Source organism: Bos mutus, chromosome 5 (genome assembly GCF_027580195.1).
Source record: "Bos mutus isolate GX-2022 chromosome 5, NWIPB_WYAK_1.1, whole genome shotgun sequence".
NCBI lineage: Eukaryota > Metazoa > Chordata > Mammalia > Artiodactyla > Bovidae > Bos > Bos mutus.
Genome location: NC_091621.1, coordinates 4,537,944 through 4,557,714, shown reverse-complemented (window position 1 = coordinate 4,557,714; position 19,771 = coordinate 4,537,944). Strand labels below are relative to the sequence as shown.

Here is a 19,771-nt window from a genome sequence, read left to right as displayed (position 1 = left end):
GAAGTAAAGTAAATTTAAGGCTTAAGATTTCATATAAATCTATTTTAAGATTGACATGATAACCACAGAAGATATATTTATTAATGTGAATATGTGTAATTTTTATCCTTGATTAAGAAGCCTATACTTATTCATTTTCCCTGATAACTGCTATTAGAGTCTTTTTTTTTCTCTTGCTATATTTTTCTCTAATTAAAACTAATTTTGGAAGGCATCCAGATAACGGCACATTCCAACATGAAATTATCTCTTTGAGCTTCAGGCTCATTTTACCTTAAATATGTGTACAAATTGGTAGTATTCTATTAGTTAGCTTATTGCTTCCAGTGAAAATCTCTGGTTGAACTGGCTTGTTCAGAATGTAATTAGTTCTTTAGGAAATACCTGCTCTGATGTGATAATGTCAATCCATTGAAACATTCTGAGGTTGGTTGCTAGATATAGGTAATATTCCTTAAATTCCTATAAAACCCCAGTGAGTAACTTGGCTAGATTTTAATTGTGATTTTTGATTTCTGAATATATATCATGACTCTAATTTCACAAATAAGCAGTTCCTGTGCAGAGCCTCTCAGAATGACTTCAGGGTGTCAGGCAGCACGAGCGGTCTGGGGTAGTCTCATGTCTCTCCTCTCTCTTCAGGGCAATTGGTCTCTAAAGAGATTTAAAATGGATCGCCAGGGTGTGACTCAGGTGCTGTCTCGCTTGTCATATATATCCGCACTGGGGATGATGACGAGAATCTCTTCCCAGTTCGAGAAAACAAGAAAAGTGAGTGGTCCTCGATCCCTCCAGCCATCGCAGTGGGGCATGCTGTGCCCTTCAGACACTCCTGAAGGAGAGGTAAGGTCCCTGAGGGTCTCCACTGTGTCAGAGGTAATGGCTGTTCTGCTCCTGTCCCGTTCCCCCCAGGCTGTATCCTCTCTGGGGTCAGCCATTTATCTGTCAGAGAAGTGTTGATGCAGCCTGTGAGAACATCAGTGTCATTCCCAAACAGTACCTCCAGAAGCCTTTGATTTACTATTAATAGCTCACCTAAAGAGGGGATTCCCTGGTGGCCCAGAGGTAAAGAATCCGCCTGCAACACGGGAGACCTGGGTTCAATCCTTGGGTTGGTACGGTGTCCTGGAGAAGGGTATGGCCACCCACTGTAGTATTCTTGCCTGGAGAATTCCATGGACAGAGAAGCCTGGCAGGGTACAGTCCAGGGGTTGCAAAAGACTCAGACACGACTGAGTAACACTTTTACTTTCTTTTCTCACCTAAAGAGACATATGGGCCAAATTTTCTTGCTTGTTTTATTTTATCCCAAGAGTCAAACCACTCAGTGAATAAGGGATAAGAATAGGAAGGAAAATTGGGAGACTCATCACCTTTGCTCACGAGGAGCTCTTTTTAAACAACTCCTTATTTTCCTTGACTCTTCTTAGAGGACATCAAAGTCATAGCTGCAGCCATCCAGAAGCATACAGTCCAAGACTTAAAGTGGATTCCTGCTTACTTATATAGGAAATGTAAGCAGTTACCTAAACACTAAACCAAGGAGTTTAAATTGGTTTACATCAAGACACCAGCTACTTCCTGTGTCATGGCTCTTTCTCCTTTGTGTTAGCTATCATTGGTTTCACTTGATCTTATTCCTTCTAACTTGTAAACGTCTGGTGGAAGGAACCATGTTAGGTTCACCATTGTATCCCAGGCTCCTCAGTCCAGAGCCTCATTCTGAGTAGAGGTCCCATAAATATATGCTGAATGAATAAATTACTTAATTAGGACAAGTAAAAGATGTATGTTTCGAAGTATAGGAATTTGTTATGACTTGGGAGAGGTGAAAAATAGAAGTCTATACAGGGTTATAATTTTTAGAAATTATCATTTTTCTCCTAATTTATTTTAAACCATATGGAAAGTCATGCTAAAATTGTGCTGCTTGTCAAATTTGCCTAGTGTATACATCTTGAGCTTTGGGACACCAAGTTCCCCAGAGCTTGCTTCAGCTAATCTCATAAAGAAACTGTTTTGTGTATCACTACAAAAGATGGTTTTTAAGAATTAAAGATGTAATCTTTAAATATCACATGTGTCTCAAGTGGCTTTTTTTTTTCTTAATTTCTTGTATTAAGTCCTTCTTTATGTTTGCTTTAAATTTTTTTCATGGGTTGTGTAGAAGTTTAAAAGAATGTTTTTTCATCTCCTTTTTACTTTGGAATAATTTTAGATATACCAAAAAAATTCCAAAAGTAGTGCAGAGAGTTTCCATGATCGTTCACCTAGATTCCCTAAATGTGATGTCTTATGTAACTATAGTATGTAATTATATTTATCAACCTCATGAAATTAGCATTGGTAACAGTATTGTAGTCTCTAGACCTTATTCAGATTTTGCCAATCGTCCTGTTTTTTCTGATCCCAAGATTGCACTTTCAGTTGTCAAGTTTCCTTAGTCTCTTAATCTGGAGCAGTTTGTTCAGCCTTTCTTTATTTTTTGAGACCAAGAAGCTTATAGAGTACTGGCCAGTTATTTTGCAGACTCACTCTTATTTCAGGCCAGAAGTTTTATGTTCATGTGTTCACAATTATCAGTGTTTTTCTTTACTCTTTTTACACAACATCATCTAAATGACTATGATATACTATTGTTGGGAAATAAAAATTTAGGTAAATCAGTTTCTTTGGGGAGGGGACATTTATAATGCGATCATCATTTCCAGTTCAAATAGTACTGAGCATTTCTGTGGCTAAATCTATATTTATATCCTTGCTTGTGACTTTAGTATCAGTTCCTCTGAAATAAAGGGTAGGTGCCTCCTTCAGGCTTTGTATGAACCTCCGAAGTGTTCCCTGTGAGGCTGCACTTCTGTGCCTTGTTGCCAGCAGAGTGGTGAGCTATATTCAGACACAGACCATATTTTGTGTTGTTCGTGTTCATTCTTAGACATGACTATCTTTTGTTTTTTAGGCATGTGGTTTGGTTAAAAACTTGGCCCTTATGACACACATCACGACTGACATGGAAGATGGACCCATTGTCAAATTAGCCAGTAACTTGGGAGTAGAAGATGTGAACTTATTGTGTGGGGAAGAGCTCTCTTACCCAAATGTGTTTCTCGTCTTCCTCAATGGTGAGTCTGTTGGGGAGACATGTTGATCCTAAACAATCTGTGGGGGAAGGGGAAGGAATTGACTATGTATTTAAAGCACAAATATACTTTTAATTCTGCAGTCAAATTCTCTGCCACTGAGCTCTACTCCCTAAATATACCTTAGTTCTGGATCCAGGTTGGCCTTAACTGAAAGGTAGAAAAAATGGTAACAAACACTTCTTCCATTGACTGGGTCACCCAGGTTCTGAGATGATTTGGCTGTCAGAGCTAAAGGTAAAGGTGCAGAGACCCTGTGGCAGCTGCCAGTGTATCCTCAGTGGAACGAGGTTCAACATGATATTCTTAAGTTCAAGTTAAATATGTGAGGTGTTCTGCAGAAATAATCAGGTCAGCCCTTAGAGTGAGATGACTTGTCTTCAGCCACTGAGTGAGTGAGTGTCAGCAGGCTCTGCAGGAGGGTCCCTTTCCTTCCGCTCCATCTCCATGTGCTGCTGTCTCACACCCTCCCCATCCCCTCAGGGTCCCCCAGAGACGCTGCAGCAGGTGTGGCTTGGTGGCCTGGGTGTCTGTCCCCTGCCTGGGGTGCTGCACGTGCTCGTCCTCACCTCAAGCCCCACATTTTCTCCCCCTCCTTCCTGCTCTGGGAGGGCTTCACCATTTACTGTTACGCTGGTAGGAAGGAAACGGGGCCGTTCACTGCCTGCCTGGTCAGTGAATTCTGGCAGCTCACACTGAATGTGACCTTATCCGCCACATTCACCCAGTACCTCCCTGAATCCTCCCACTCACCCTGGGAGCCCAAGTCTGTTCTCTTCATCTCTCAGATAATGACAACAATAGCAGCTTCATGATAGCAATTACTCAGTGCTGTGTCCAGTTCTAAGTACTTTACAGGAGATCAGCTCATTTAATCCTCACATGAACACAGTGGAATGATAGAGCCAGGGTTCAACTCCAGGGCTCTGGAGCCCAAGTTCATGGCCCTGCACAGTGCTGACAGATAAGGAGACAGACTGACTTCACCAGCGATAGGCACTCAGCATGTGGTAGGGCCAGCTCTGGTTTTGAGTCCCCTGGACTGCCCTTGACCCCTCAACCCCTCCACTCTGTTGCTTTCTCCAGCCTTGTGGACTGGCTGCAGCCTTAGTAACAGTATTTCCAAATGACTGCTCACTGCTGGTTATTGTTTTTATTGAGTAGATATTTTAAGTCCATTCGATGTATTTTTTATTTCAATCTTGAACATTCTTATTTCTGTTTAGGTAACATCCTGGGTGTCATTCGAGATCACAAGAAGCTGGTGAATACATTTCGACTGATGCGAAGAGCAGGCTATATCAATGAGTTTGTTTCCATCTCAACAAATCTGACAGATCGATGTGTCTATATTTCCTCTGATGGAGGAAGGCTGTGCAGGTAGGTGTGGCTGGAAATAGTTAAGATCTCTTTATTTACTTTTGAAGGAAATGGACTTGTTTTTATTTTAAAAGTTGCTTTAACCTTTTTCATTGTTAAGATAAATTTAATTCAGTTAGCAAACACTTCATGAATATGCATATTGGCTACTGGGGATTCAGAGATTAATGGGAGTCAATCTCTGCCCTCAGAGAACTCAGTCTGCTGGGAAAGGCAGAAATCATTAGTAATAACAACCAACTGTGAAGAGAGCTGAGCGCCAAAGAATTGATGCTTTTGAACTGTGGTGTTAGAGAAGACTCTTGAGAGTCCCTTGGACTGCAAGATCCAACCAGTCCATCCTAAAGGAGATCAGTCCTGGGTGTTCATTGGAAGGACTGATGCTGAAGCTGAGACTCCAATACTTTGGCCACCTCATGCGAAGAGTTGACTCATTGGAAAAGACCCTGATGCTGGGAGGGATTGGGGGCAGGAGAAGGGGACGACAGAGGATGAGGTGGCTGGATGGCATCACTGACTCGATGGACATGAGTTTGGGTGAACGCCGGGAGTTGGTGATGGACAGGGAGGCCTGGTGTGCTGCGATTCATGGGGTCGCAAAGAGTTGGACACGACTGAGCGACTGAACTGAACTGATGTGAGTAGTAAGTGCTAGCCATTATGCTGCTACTGCTAAGTCGCTTCAGTTGTGTCCGACTCTGTGCGACCCCATAGACAGCAGCCCACCAGGCTCCCCCATCCCTGGGATTCTCCAGGCAAGAACACTGGAGTGGGTTGCCATTTCCTTCTCCAGTGTATGAAAGTGAAAAGTGAAAGTGAAGTCACTCAGTCGTGTCCGACTCTGTGCGACCCCATGGACTGCAGCCCACCAGGCTCCTCCGTCCATGGGCTTTTCCAGGCAAGAGTACTGGAGTGGGGTGCCATTGCCTTCTGCTCTGTTTGTAAGGCTTTAACCACATTCAACCCTATGAGGTTGGATTATTATTTTCATTTAACAAATGAGGTACTGGAATTTGGTGAGACTAAATTACCCAAAGCCAGATGGTGGTGGAGACTGTTTTTTACTGGAAAGTTCTTAGAATTCATTTTACTCCAGTAATCCTGATTTTACCCACTCTATTCTGGTGCTCTGATCTGAGCTTTAAAGGATGCTGAAGTCCTTATTGCCAAATTCAGACTTAAATTGAAGAAAGTAGGGAAAACCACTGGACCATTCAGGTATGACCTAAATCAAATCCCTTATGATTATACAGTGGAAGTGAGAAATAGATTTAAGGGCCTAGATCTGATAGATAGAATGCCTGATGAACTATGAGGTTCGTGATGTTGTACAGGAGACAGGGATCAAGACCATCCCCATGGAAAAGAAATGCAAAAAAGCAAAATGGCTGTCTGGGGAGGCCTTACAAATAGCTGTGGAAAGAAGAGAAGCGAAAAGCAAAGGAGAAAAGGAAAGATATAAGCATCTGAATGCAGAGTTCCAAAGAATAGAAAGAAGAGATAAGAAAGCCTTCTTCAGCGATCAATGCAAAGAAAGAAGAAAACAACAGAATGGGAAAGGCTAGAGATCTCTTCAAGATTAAAGATACCAAGGGAACATTTCCTGCAAAGATGGGCTCAATAAAGGACAGAAATGGTATGGAGCTAACAGAAGCAGAAGATATCAAGAAGAGGTGGCAAGAAACACAGAAGAACTATACAAAAAAGATCTTCATGACCCAGATAATCACGATGGTGTGATCACTGACCTAGAGCCAACATCCTGGAATGTGAAGTCAAGTGGGCCTTAGAAAGCATCACTACGAACAAAGCTAGGGGAGGTGATGGAATTCCAGTGGAGCTATTTCAAATCCTGAAAGATGATGCTGTGAAAGTGCTGCACTCAATATGCCAGTAAATTTGGAAAGCTCAGCAGTGGCCACAGGACTGGAAAAGGTCAGTTTTCATTCCAATCCTAAAGAAAGGCAATACCAAAGAATGCTCAAACTACCACACAGTTGGACTCATCTCACACGCTAGTAAAGTAATGCTCAAAATTCTCCAAGCCAGGCTTCAGCAATATGTGAACCGTGAACTTCCAGATGTTCAAACTGGTTTTAGAAAAGGCAGAGGAACCAGAGATCAAATTGCCAACATCCGCTGGATCATCAAAAAGGCTAGATAGTTCCAGAAAAACATCTATTTCTGCTTTATTGACTATGCCAAAGCTTTTGACTGTGTGGATCACAATCAACTGTGGAAAATTCTTCAAGAGATGGGAATACCAGACCACCTGATCTGCCTCTTGAGAAATTTGTGTGCAGGTCAGGAAGCAACAGTTAGAACTGGACGTGGAACAACAGACTGGTTCCAAATAGGAAAAGGAGTACGTCAAGGCTGTATATTGTCACCCTGCTTATTTAACTTATATGCAGAGTACATCATGAGAAACGCTGGACTTGAAGAAAAGTCAGCTAGAATCAAGATTGCCGGGAGAAATATCAATAACCTCAGATATGCAGATGACACCACCCTTATGGCAGAAAGTGAAGAGGAACTAAAAAGCCTCTTGAGAGTGAAAGTGGAGAGTGAAAAAGTTGGCTTAAAGCTCAACATTCAGAAAACGAAGATCACGGCATCCGGTCCCGTCACTTCATGGGAAATAGATGGGGAAACAGTGCAAACAGTGTCAGACTTTATTTGGGCTCCAAAATCACTGCAGATGGTGACTGCAGCCTTGAAATTAAAAGACACTTATTCCTTGGAAGGAAAGTTATGACCAACCTAGATAGCATATTCAAAAGCAGAGACATTACTTTGCCCACAAAGGTTCGTCTAGTCAAGGCTATGGTTTTTCCTGTGGTCATGTATGGATGTGAGAGTAGGACTGTGAAGAAAGCTGAGTGCCGAAGAATTGATGCTTTTGAACTGTGGTGTTGGAGAAGACTCTTGAGGGTCCCTTGGACTGCCAGGAGATCCAACCAGTCCATTCTGAAGGAGATCAGCCCTGGGTGTTCTTTGGAAGGAATGATGCTAAAGCTGAAACTCCAGTACTTTGGCCACCTCATGCGAAGAGTTGACTCATTAGAAAAGACTCTGATGCTGGGAGGGATTGGGGGCAGGAGGAGAAGGGGACGACGGAGGATGAGATGGCTGGATGGCATCACTGACTCGATGGACGTGAGTCTGGGTGAACTCTGGGAGTTGGTGATGGACAGGGAGGCCTGGAGTACTGCAATTCATGGGGTCGCAAAGAGTCGGACACGACTGAGCGACTGAACTGAACTGAACAGACTTCCCTGGTGGTCCAGTGGCTAAGACTCTGAGCTCCCAATGCAGGGGGCCTGGGTTTGATTCCTGGTCAGGGACTAGATCCTGCATGCTGCAACTTAGGACCCAGTGCAGCCAAATAAATAAACTAAAAATAAACCTAAGTAGAATAAACAAAAGCCCAAGTCCTTTGGGGAAACAAAGAGGTGGGGGTTGAGTACTGTTGCTTTAAAGGAAAAAGGCTCAGGAATGGCAAGAAAGAAAACGTGGTAGCACAAAGAGATGACACCACGTTAGAGCCTTAGAAGAGCAGGTGCCTTGTAATCACTTGGAAGATGTTTAGGGCCTGTTTCGTTCAGCTGTGTCAGAGACAGGGCCACAGAGACCAGTATGACATGGTGTCTGGTGCTTTGGGGGTATGCAGGGACCTCGGCTGAGGATGTCACCTTGTTTCCCAGGCCTTCACTCAGTTCACCGGAGTCTCTCCTTGAGGGCCTCAGATGGTGTGAGGGCGCAAGTCGCTGAGCTCGCAATGGTTGGGGAGGTGGCAGGAGCTGCCAAGTCTGACAGCTGGGAACCTGGACTGCCTTTGCCTATGTCTGTCCAGCCTCCCTTTCTCCTTCTAGTCGCTCTCCTTGTTTTCCTTAGGATTGCCCTTCCCCACTGGCAGTCTTCTTAGGTTGGTCAGTCAGGTGCTGTCTCTTGCTCAGCCAAAGATCAGGCATATGACCCAAGCCAGGACAGTCAGACTCTCTTTGGAGAGCTTGAATCCCAAGGAGAATAACTGAGAGCAAGACGTGGTCAGAACAGATTCATCTTGGCAGCAGTGCATGCAGGAGACTGCCCACTCCCCCTGCCTTTCTGGATCTTTGGGACTGTTCTGGCTCCTTTTCTTTCTGAAGCTGAGCCTTGTACCTTTTTATTTCATTCTTATTTTTCTAGTAAGTTTTGAGCCTTTTAGTAAATTCCTTAAAATTTTCTTCTACTTAGTTTTTAGTAAATTCCATCTTTGCTTAAATTAGCCTGCATTGGTTCCTATTCTCTGCAATCAAAAAGGCCTAATTGAAGCTTATACCCATGTTTGAATCCTGATGTTCCACTTATTGACTCATGTGACTCTTGAGTTTATTACTTATGTCTCTGGGCCTTGATTTTTCTCATCAGTAAAGATGTAAATAACAATGCCTTCCTAGGATTGATACAAGGTGTGGTAAGTGCCTTGTAGGGTGCTAGGCAAACACGGGGTACTTATAGCCACTAACATGGTCCAGTTAAGGGTGGAGAAAACACTGACATTTTCTCGATTACTCTTTTTTTAAGGTGTTTTACTACATCCAATATAATATGGCATAGCCTAAAAAGAAAACTAGTTCTTTTTTTAGAAGTGATTTTATAATGACCCAACATAGATTTGGCAAGAAGAGTTAGTAGAATTTTTGGAATAAAGTGAAAGATAACTGAGGTGGCTTAGTGCAGTCCCTGCCCTCGCCTATCCCTGCTCTGTCACCGCTTCTCAGTCGCTTGTCCTGAGCTAAACTGCAGCCCCACCTGGGGAAGCGTGGGGTTCCTGCTTCCCTGATGAGAGGAGCAGCCAGGACTTCAAGGTAGCATCCAGTCATCTTCAGCACCTTGTTTCCCCCTTTTGTAATCGTGCAACTCCTCCCCTTAACTGTCTCCAGGTGCTCGTTAGTCCCGAAGGGCGCGTGGACCTGAGGGTGGGGTGCACACGTGCGTGCCGGCCACTGGCTCCTCTGCAGGAACCGCTTGTCCAAATAGCAACAGCCCTTGACGATCAAGCCACGCGCCGTGCTTTGTGTCGGTATTTCCTCGCGGAAGCGGAGCCCTCGAAGGCAGGTTCCCACTGCAGTTACGGGTTAATCTATCAGAACGTGTGGACCGAGCCTCTCTGCCTTACTTAAACCCATGATATCACTAAAAATCACAAAGTGAGAAAGCTTTGTTCTCTTCAGCTCATACCCACTCTTTGGTTGTACGTAGCTTTAAGTACCCTGCTAGTGTCGTCCCGTGATCCTGTTTATCCTGAAGCAAAAGCACTCTAGACAGCTGGCGGTCATCAGACCTTCACTAAAAACGCCACTGTTTTTCTCAGTGACTGTTCTCTCTGACTGCTGACTTCTCCATATTCCCAGCATGAAATCAGAAGACATTTTTGGTATGATGGCTGCATTTACAAAAACATATGATATTTAAGGTATTAAAGTTGTTTTTTTTTTTTTGCTAGACTTTATCAGGTATTATTTCACATTGCTTTCTCATTCAAATGCTTTCTCATTCAAAACCAAATACTTCCAAAGATACCTGGACGAAGTAACTGTGTGTGTGAACACGTGCTTGTGCATGGGCTGGTGTATATGTAAGAGAAAATAGGCCCCTGTGCTCTCACACTTGTAAAAAATACCTGGTGTCCTCAGACAACCCAGAAGCATGTCTATAGCTTCCCTCACTTCACTGTAGTGAATTTATTGGTTTTATTCTTCTGTTGAACTATTGCTGTAAAGCTGTTCTTTTCTCTTCCAGACCCTATATAATTGTAAAGAAACAGAAACCTGCAGTCACAAATAAGCATATGGAAGAGCTGGCTCAGGGGTACAGGTAAGTAGCCAAAAGCAAAACTTCTCAGTCTCCTTAAGACTCATTTATGGGATCTAAACGGAAGTAATGGTGTTTGAGCTGAGCTTTTACGAAAAGCATATTTTCAGTTTTAGTCTCTTAATTCCTCTCTACCAAATATAACAACCTGTTAAAAACCTTTTCTCTGTGTGAGCTTGCTTGGACATAGTAAAAATGTTTATCAGTTTAGATAATGCAGGTTATAGAATGTTGGTGTAAATCAGCACAGATGAAGTAGTAGGAGAAAGTTATGTTGATGTAGATACTGGGTCTCTCATCATATAGGACTTTTTAAATCACAGAAGGTATTTTTAAAAGCGGGACCAGATTAACAAGAATCACAGATTTTTCTAATATTTTGGTGATTTGTGATAACTGTGGTCTAAGAATAATATGTTTCAAGTATCCCAGTGTATTCTTTTTGGGAGAGAAGAATGCTTTGAGGCTAAATGAAAGCACATATCTTCCATTATTGCATATAAAATATGGCAGTAACATGCTTTTTAAGTGTCCATTTCACCAATATTTTCTCAGGAATTTTGAAGATTTCTTACATGAGAGTCTGGTTGAATACTTAGATGTGAATGAAGAAAATGACTGTAACATCGCACTCTATGAACATACAATTAATAAGTAAGTAGGATCCATAACAGCCATAATTAAACCTGTTCTGATGTTAGACACAGCCTCCTTTTTACATTTCATCTTCAGTTCTGTTGTGTATTCTTAGTAGGAACTGTTAGGAGTATTCTGTTTTATAATGAAGCATAATCCATTGCTTATCCCAAGAGTATCACAGAACTGCTAACAAATAATCTTTAGATTTAATTATCCTTCCATTTCATTTTACACATAGTGTGTATTTCTTAAAAGGAATTGCTTCTCTGACTTCGATTACTGACAAAAATTGAACTAACGAATCACGCCATGTAATGGTGTGTATATCTCTAAGGGTTGATTTTGTCAGTGGATATCTGAATTCCTGTTGTCATTGCAGAAATTCCCTATGTTGTTTTGCTGTAAAGATATCTCTAAACTTAAGTATAATATTGACATGAAATGTTAATGTGTCCACAGTGTTTCTTCTAGAACAGTGATATTTTTAGAAATATCTGTGTTCCATTTGAAATATATTAAAAGACATTTATGTCACTTGCTGTCAGATGCTTGTGGCTAAGGTACCACTTTGGGCTTTCCTGATAGCTTAGTAGGTAAAGAATCCGCCTTCAATACAGAAGACCAGGGTTTGATCCCTGGGTCGGGAAGATCCCCTGGAGAAGGAAGTGGCAATCCACTCCAGTATTCTTGCCTGAGAAAATCCCATGGACAGAGGAGCCTGGCAAGCTACAGTCCTTGGGGTTGCAAGAGTTGGATGTGACTTAGAAACTAAACCATCAAGGTACTACTTACCTAAAATGAGAATTTTTGCAGTTATGTTGTTAAATGGTTAATATTGCCAGCTGATAACTATTTATGTCTTCAATCAGAAAAGTGCTTTTCTGCTTTCTGCTGCCAGATGAAATGTACCATTTTATTTTTGTCTTACTATAATTTAGTAAATAATGCTTTTCAGTCAGTTTTTCATTCTTAAATATATGGCTTTCTCAAAGTACAATTTTTATACCCCTCATTTCAAGATTGAGTGTAAAGGAGAACTGTTATATGGTGGAGGTGGTTTAGTCACTAAGCCATGTCTGACTCTTACGATCCCACAGACTGTATCCCACCAGGCTCCTCTGTCCATGAGATTTTCCAGGCAAGAATACTGGAGTGGGTTGCCATTTCCTCTTCCAGGGGAGTCTTCCTAACCCAGAGATCAAACCCATGTCTCCTCCATGGGCAGGCAGGTTCTTTACCCCTGAGCTGCCAGGGAAGCCTCCATCATGGTTACTCAAGCCCAAAACCTCAGTTTCAGCTTTGCCTCCTCTTCTGCCCTGCACCCACATCTAATCACTTAACACACTATGTGGGCTTTCCAAGTATACTCAGAATTTGAGCTCTCCTTCACATATTGCCCTATGGGAGGCCACTGCCATTGCTTGTCTGGACCGTTGCAAAAGGCATCTGACTAGGTTTGCACCTGTTCTTACATAGTCTGTTCTTCAAGGATCAGAATGCTCTCGTGACTGCTCTTCTCAACCCCTTCCCCCACCCCCAAACCCACCACCACCTCCCAGTGGCTTCCCCTGTCCCTCTGCAGTCCTTGCAGAGGCCTTCACGTTACTACACTGAACCTGTGCCGCTGTGTCATCTCCTCCCTCGATCTGCTCTGACCACGCTGGCCTCGTCTTCATGTTCCTGCCCCAAGCCCTCTGCCTGGAATGCTCTCAACTACATGCCTGGCTCACTGCTTCACATTCTCCAGGTCTTCACTCAGGCACCACCTTCTCAGCGAGTTTTCCTGACCACCCTATTTAAAGTAGAAACCCTTCCTCAGTCCACCCCTGTTCACGACTTTATTTTTCTAGTGCTTAAATCTTAAAATCTGTAAAATGTGCATTTTATTGATGCATCTGTGTGTTGTCTATCTCCCTCCAGTAGAAGCTTCATGAAGGCAGGGATTTTGTCTGTTTTGTTTACTGCTACAAGTTCAGTTCAATTCAGTCGCTTAGTCGTGTCCAACTCTTTGCGACCCCGTGGACTGCAGCATGCCAGGCCTCCCTGTCCATCACAAACTCCTGGAGTTTACTCAAACTCGTGTCCATTGAGTTGGTGATGCCATCCAACCATCTGATCATCTGTCGTCCCCTTTCTCCTTCCACCTTCAATATTTCCCAGCATCAGGGTCTTTTCAAATGAGTCAGTTCTTCACATCAGGTGGCCAAAGTATTAGAGTTTCAGCTTCAGCATCAGTTGGAACATTTAATTGGAATAGATATTCCTTTAGGATGATTTCCTTTAGCATGGACTGATTGGATCTCCCTGCAGTCCAAAGGACTCTTAAGAGTCTTCTCTAACACCACAGTTCAAAAGCATCAGTTCTTCAGCACTCAGCTTTCTTTATAGTCCAACTCTCACATCCATACATGACTACTAGAAAAACCATAGCTTTGACTAGATGGACCTTTTTCGGCAAAGTAATGTCTCTGCTTTTTAATAAACTATCTAGGTTGGTCATAACTTTTCTTCCAAGGAGCAAGTGTCTTTTAATTTCATAGCTGCTCTCACCATCTGCAGTGATTTTGGAGCTGAAAAAAATAAAGTCTGTCACTGTTTCCCCATCTGTTTGCCTTGAAGTGATGGGACCAGATGCCATGATGTTAGTTTTCTGAATGTTGAGTTTTAGGCCAACTTTTTCACTCTTCTCTTTCACTTTCATCAAGAGACTCTTTAGTTCTTTGCTTTCTACCAAAAGTGTGGTGTCATTTACATATGTGAGGTTATTGATATTTCAATCTTGATTCCAGCTTGTGCTTTATCCAGCCCAGCATTTTTCATGATATACTCTGCATATAAGTTAAATAAGCAGGGTGACAGTATACAGCCTTGACATACTCCTTTCCCGATATGGAACCAGTCTGTTGTTCCCTGTCTAGTTCTAACTGTTGCTTCTTGACTTGCATACAGATTTCTTAGGAGGCAGGTAGATCAGGTGGTCTGGTATTCCTGTCTCTTGAAGAATTTTCCAACAGTTGATTGTGATCCACACAGTCAAAGGCTTTGGTGTAGTCAATAAAACAGAAATAGATGTTTTTCTGGAAGTCTCTTGCTTTTTCAGTGATCCAACGGATATTGACAATTTGATCTCTGGTTCCTCTGCCTTTTCTAAATCCAGCTTGAACATCTAGAAGTTCATGGTTCACATACTGTTGAATCCTGGCTTGGAGAATTTTGAGCAGTACTTTACTAGCGTGTGAGATGAGTGCAATTGTGTGGTAGTTTGAGCATTCTTTGGCATTGCCTTTCTTTGGGATTGGAATGAAAACTGACCTTTTCCAGTCCTGTGGCCACTGCTGAGCTTTCCAAATTTGCTGGCATATTGAGTGTAGCACTTTCACAGTATCATCTCTTAGGATTTGAAATAGCTCAACTGGAATTCCATCACCTCCACTAGCTTTGTTCATAGTGATGCTTCCTAAGGCTCATTTGACTTTGCATTCCAGGATGTCTGGCTCTAGGAGAGTGATCACACCATCGTGATTACCTGGGTCTTGAAGATCTTTTTTGTATAGTTCTTCTGTGTATTCTTGCCACCTCTGCTTAATATCTTCTGCTTCTGTTCTGTCCATACCATTTCTGTCCTTTATTGTGCCCATCTTTGCATGAAAAGTTCCCTTGGTGTCTCTAATTTCTTGAAGAGATCTCTAGTCTTTCCTATTCTGTTATTTTCCTTTATTTCTTTTCGTTGATCCCAGAGGAGGGCTTTCTTATCTCTCCTTGCTATTCTTTGGAACTCTGCATTCAAATCTTTTCTTTTCTCCTTTGCCTTTGACTTCTCTTCTTTTCATAGCTGTTTGTAAGGCCTCCTCAGAACCATTTTGCCTTTTGCGTTTCTTTTTCTTGGGGATGGTCTTGATCACTGTCTCCTGTTCAGTGTCACAAATCTCCCTCTGCAAAGGAAAATGATTATCAGTATCACCCAACACCAAGTTATCCCATACATAAAATTAATTTTACTTTAAAAATAAGAAAAAAAGTAGTGTAAATTCATACTTAGGATATTTATTAAAATGTAGAAGTGTGTAAAGTAATTCCCCATCCCACCAAACTCCACCCTCCAGAAGTAGCCAGTGCTAATGGTTTAATATGTACTCTTCTAGATTTTTTTTAGGTAAATGCAAACATACATACATGGTTACAATTATTTTCAGCATCTTGATTTTTTAACTCAACATTATTAACATTATCATCCTGGATATTTTTCCACATGAATGTATGTGTATATATTTATACATATAAATATTTTAATTGCTTTTGATTATGTTGTCTGTACATAAGTACCTTATTTAATTTGCTCCACTATTGATGACAATTTAGGCTATTTCTGGACAGGGAGGCCTGGCGTGCTGCGATTCATGGGGTCGCAAAGAGTCGGACACGACTGAGCGACTGATCTGATCTGATCTCTGAGGCTATTTCTAATTTTTTCACTATTGCAAGCAACGGGTCAGTTATTCTTAATTTGAGCTAAATTTAATGCCCTTATGCACAGTGAACAGTAAATCTCCTGTTTCCTCTTTAGGATAGAAGCTTAGAGTGGTTATAATTTTGAATAATATTGAATGATAAGGTGTTACACAAAAACCCGAGTAAATTTTTGGCCAATCCTATAAAATTCCTTTCTGTTTTGTAAAATTCAAATCCAGACTGAATGTTTGGACTTTCATATAATCTTCTATATGTTCTTGTCATGAAAAAAGAGGAAACTCAGATCTTTACCTTCTTCATTTTCAGCTTATCCCAATTTTTCCATCAGAAAAAGTAAAGTTTTTTGGATTGGTCAAATTGGCCATCATATTAAATATAAACAGAACAGTACCTTTTAACAAACTGTTTCATTCTTGGTTATAAAATGTTTCTATAAGCTGTTTTTCTATCAAAAAAACAAAAAGAAAGAAAACAAAACCTAGAGCCATTTTCCTTTCTGCTGACAAAGACCTAAAGTGTCTGAGAGGATTGGGGTTCTGCGAGGTTGTGAGGTCAGAACTGTATTCTTCAAAACCAAAGACTGCATGGAAAGCATGCTCTCTAACCAAACGAGGGACAAAATTCAGTACACATTTTTTGAAAAATAAATAGATGGATAACTGGATAAGTGGGAGATCCTTGCCATGTACATTGCAACTAATTCTCCATGATGTGTTGGGTTATCTTGGAAATCACTTCTCTTCAGAAGTACTGTAAACTATTGAAATTACAATTAAGGTTGTGCTTCAGAAACACTCAAGGAAAGGACAGAGGGTCATTGGAGACCACAGGTCCTGGATGTGAGATGTTTCATCAAGACCTAAAAACAGTCTAGCTGCCCTTTCCCATTGCAGTATCTCAGTTGCCTTATCATTTAACCAAAACTGAGCTTTATGCAAAATTATATTATGAAAGTAATCAAGATTCTGACACTTACTAGACAAAGTCTTACTTTGTGGCCAGTATCTAGAACTGAGCTGTCTAGTAAAAATATAATGCAAGTCACCATATAACTTTTAAGTTTTCTCATAGCCGCATTAAAGAAGTAAAACAGAAACAGATGAAATTAATTTTAATAATTTTATTTAACCCAGTGTATCTGAAAGATTATATCAACATGTAATCATTATAAAAATATTGAGATATTTTACATTTTTTTCCTACTAAGTCTTATCTGGTGTATAGTTATCCATATCACAATTTGGAGGCTAAATTTTCATTGGAAATACTTGATCTGATTTCAAAAGATTTACAATTGAAAAGGTAAATTAATACATTTAAGTGATTACAAGCATAACTAAAAGATTTAAAATAACTGATTAAAAATTCAGCTTCTCAGCTACACTATTTGAACCTTTCAAGTGCTCAACAGCCATGTTTAGCTAGTGGTTACAGTATTGATCCCCTGGTGGCTCAGATGGTGAAGAATCTGCCAGCAGTGCAGGAGACCCAGGTTCAATCCCTGAGTCAGGAAGATCCCCTGGAGAAGGGCATGGCAGCCCACTCCAGTATTCTTGCCTAGATAATTCCATGGTCAGAGGAGCCTGCTGGGGGTACAGTCCATGGGGCCGCAAAGACTCGTAGACTACTGAGTAACTAACACTTTAACTTTTCACTTCACGTCTTAGTAATTGTTCTTAAAGGGGACATATTCCTCTCTCTAAGATGATAATACAACTTTTTTCATTGATATAAGTTAGAAAAGTGGGAGAAACCAGGCTACTCATCCACGTAGATATATTTTTTTTTAATTTTTAAAAAAACTTATTGAAGTATGTGTGTCAGTTGCTCAGTTGTGTCCGACTCTTTGTGACGCTATGGACTGTAGCCCACCAGGCTCCTCTGTCCATGGAATTCTCCAGGCAAGAATTCCAGAATGGGTTGCCATTTCTTTTGCAAGTGAAGTATAGTTGATGTACAATGTTGTGCCATGTAGATATTTTTGATACCGCATTTCTATGTGCTTAATATAGTCATTTCTTAAAAAGTGTTAGTTATTATTAGTATGTAATAATGTTTTATTTTTTATATAGGCATTCTATATTGTCTCCCTTCTCTTGTATTGCTTCATATAATAAAGTTGCATGTTTTAGTTTCACTGAAAAAAATAATTTGCTTTATTAGATTTTATTTATGTATGGGTTTTTTCCTATCAGCTTTACTAGCATCAAATTTTATTGAGGTTTTATTATTATATAAATTCATTATATATGTTTTATATATAGATTTTAAAATATATTTATGTAAACTTAAATTTTATTGTCTAGATCCCTCTGGGGCCTGGATAGTAATATTTTTTATACCCTTAAAGAGATATTATTTTGTACTTGGAACCTGAGACATCTGCTTCTTAATTAACTTGATAGAGATACCACCCACCTGGAGATTGAACCTTTCACTCTTCTCGGAGTCTGTGCTGGCCTGATCCCGTACCCTCATCACAACCAGTCCCCAAGAAACACGTATCAGTGTGCCATGGGGAAACAAGCCATGGGTAAGAATTCCTTCTTGAACTTGGTTCTAAATACTTGGATGAATACTTATACCTTTACTCGTGTTTCACTAGTATTGCATGTTTGGCCGAGTCAGATGTTGCTGACACACATGAGTGTTACCAAACCCAGGAGGCTGTGGAATTCTGCAGCGCTTGCAAGTCATGTCTAATGCCTAAACAAAAATGGAGAAAACCTCTCTGAACTTGTTCCCTTGGCCAAACAAAAGGATACATAATAACTATCACAGAATAACAAGGTAGTAAATATAAAGAGAAAAGCCCTATATCAATGTAAGTTATTAACCAGGAGAGCTGGAAGAAAGAGCAGTGAAAACTCGAGGTAGAAAGAGGAGAGTGGAAAGCAATAGGGATAAAGAGCTATAGTATTGATTAGAATGTACTTAGTTATTGTCTGGATGACCGTCACTGAGCCCGTTATATCCACACAGTTGCTCCTGTAGCTCCTGAAACATTCAGTATGTGTCACATGGTTTCCTGAATTTGTGTTTCTTTTTACTTTTCTTTCCTTTCATTCATTCATTGATTATTTATCATCCATAACATTTATTGAACATCAACAATAAACCAGACAGGAGTACTGGAACCTGAAAATACAGAGATGACAGAGTTCTGCCCTCAATGAGTTCACAGTCTAGTAAGAGAGAACAATAAATATACCAGGAATTGGATATATTCTGATAAACGCTGTGGTAGACTGATAGCTAGCATCTAAGGGAGTAGGAGCAGAAAGAACACCTAAGGTTAGAGAGTGGATTGTTTCTGGAGACTAGAACTGAACTGAGTCTTGAGGACTCTTGAGTATTTCTCACAGGTATGAGTGCGTGGGGAAGTCTTGGTACATACTTTGATTCAGCTGTTCTGTATCGTGTTTGCTATATAGTATGGGCAGAGAGGCATGCTGGAGAGATGCCCTATGTGTAGGAGTTTGGATTTTTGTCTTGAAGAGAATACAGAGGATACTGGCAAAAAAAAAAAAAAAAAAAAAAAAAGTTTTGCTTATAAGCCTTTTTTTTTTTTTTTAATATTTTTTAAAACTCATTTAAATCCTAATAAGTTTAATAAATTTTTTTTCATCCATGTCTATGACATCAATATGACTTGTCATCTCTGATTTAAAGTATGCTACAAGGAGGTTCATAAAGAAACCGTAAAAGGTTTTTGCTTTGCCTTTGGGTAACAACTGGAATGCAGTTAGCCTCTCAGTTACTGATAATTAGCTTGACAATTAAGGAATTCTGTTTCTGCTATGGATAAAGAGTATGCATGTCTTTTCGAGTTTTTATATTGCCCTTTGGTTGGCCACAAAGAAATAAGAAGCATGTTGTCCTGCTACCATTTACCTGAATGATGTAATGCCTGGACAGTTGAGAATAATTCCCAGTGGGAAAATCTAAACAGCGGCTCATCAATTTAGCGTTTCCCATTCATCCTCCGCAGCAGTGTAGGCTGAGTTCTCGCTTGTGCTTCTGACTTGCTAACAAGTTGAAATATACAGTACTGAATCCTGTGTGTCCTGAAAGGGCTATCACTTCTATTGGGTTTACCAAACCATTTTGTTTCATGATGTGAATCCCAGCTGAAACAATACACCTTTTGTGTAGAACCTTCAGCAGAATTAACGGAAGACTAATCACTTCATCGCGAATGCCACTCTTTAGTGTGTTTGAAGATTGAAACAGAAAGGGCTGTATCTCTCACCACTTGGCAAATCTTTTTGTTTTTGTAAATA

The 19,771-nt window shown here is 40.7% G+C and overlaps 1 protein-coding gene across 2 annotated transcripts in view; it reads left to right on the top strand.

Moving 5' to 3' along the window:
* Nucleotides 1-19,771, top strand: part of POLR3B (RNA polymerase III subunit B) — a 123,782-nt gene that overhangs the window by 49,940 nt on the left and 54,071 nt on the right. For both annotated transcript variants that reach the window (XM_005893684.3, XM_070370221.1), the window contains 6 exons: nt 643-843; nt 2,960-3,122; nt 4,367-4,520; nt 10,308-10,382; nt 10,935-11,033; nt 17,894-18,021. In XM_005893684.3, coding sequence (XP_005893746.2) covers nt 643-843; nt 2,960-3,122; nt 4,367-4,520; nt 10,308-10,382; nt 10,935-11,033; nt 17,894-18,021 — 820 coding nt within the window. The remainder of the gene's footprint in view (nt 1-642; nt 844-2,959; nt 3,123-4,366; nt 4,521-10,307; nt 10,383-10,934; nt 11,034-17,893; nt 18,022-19,771) is intronic.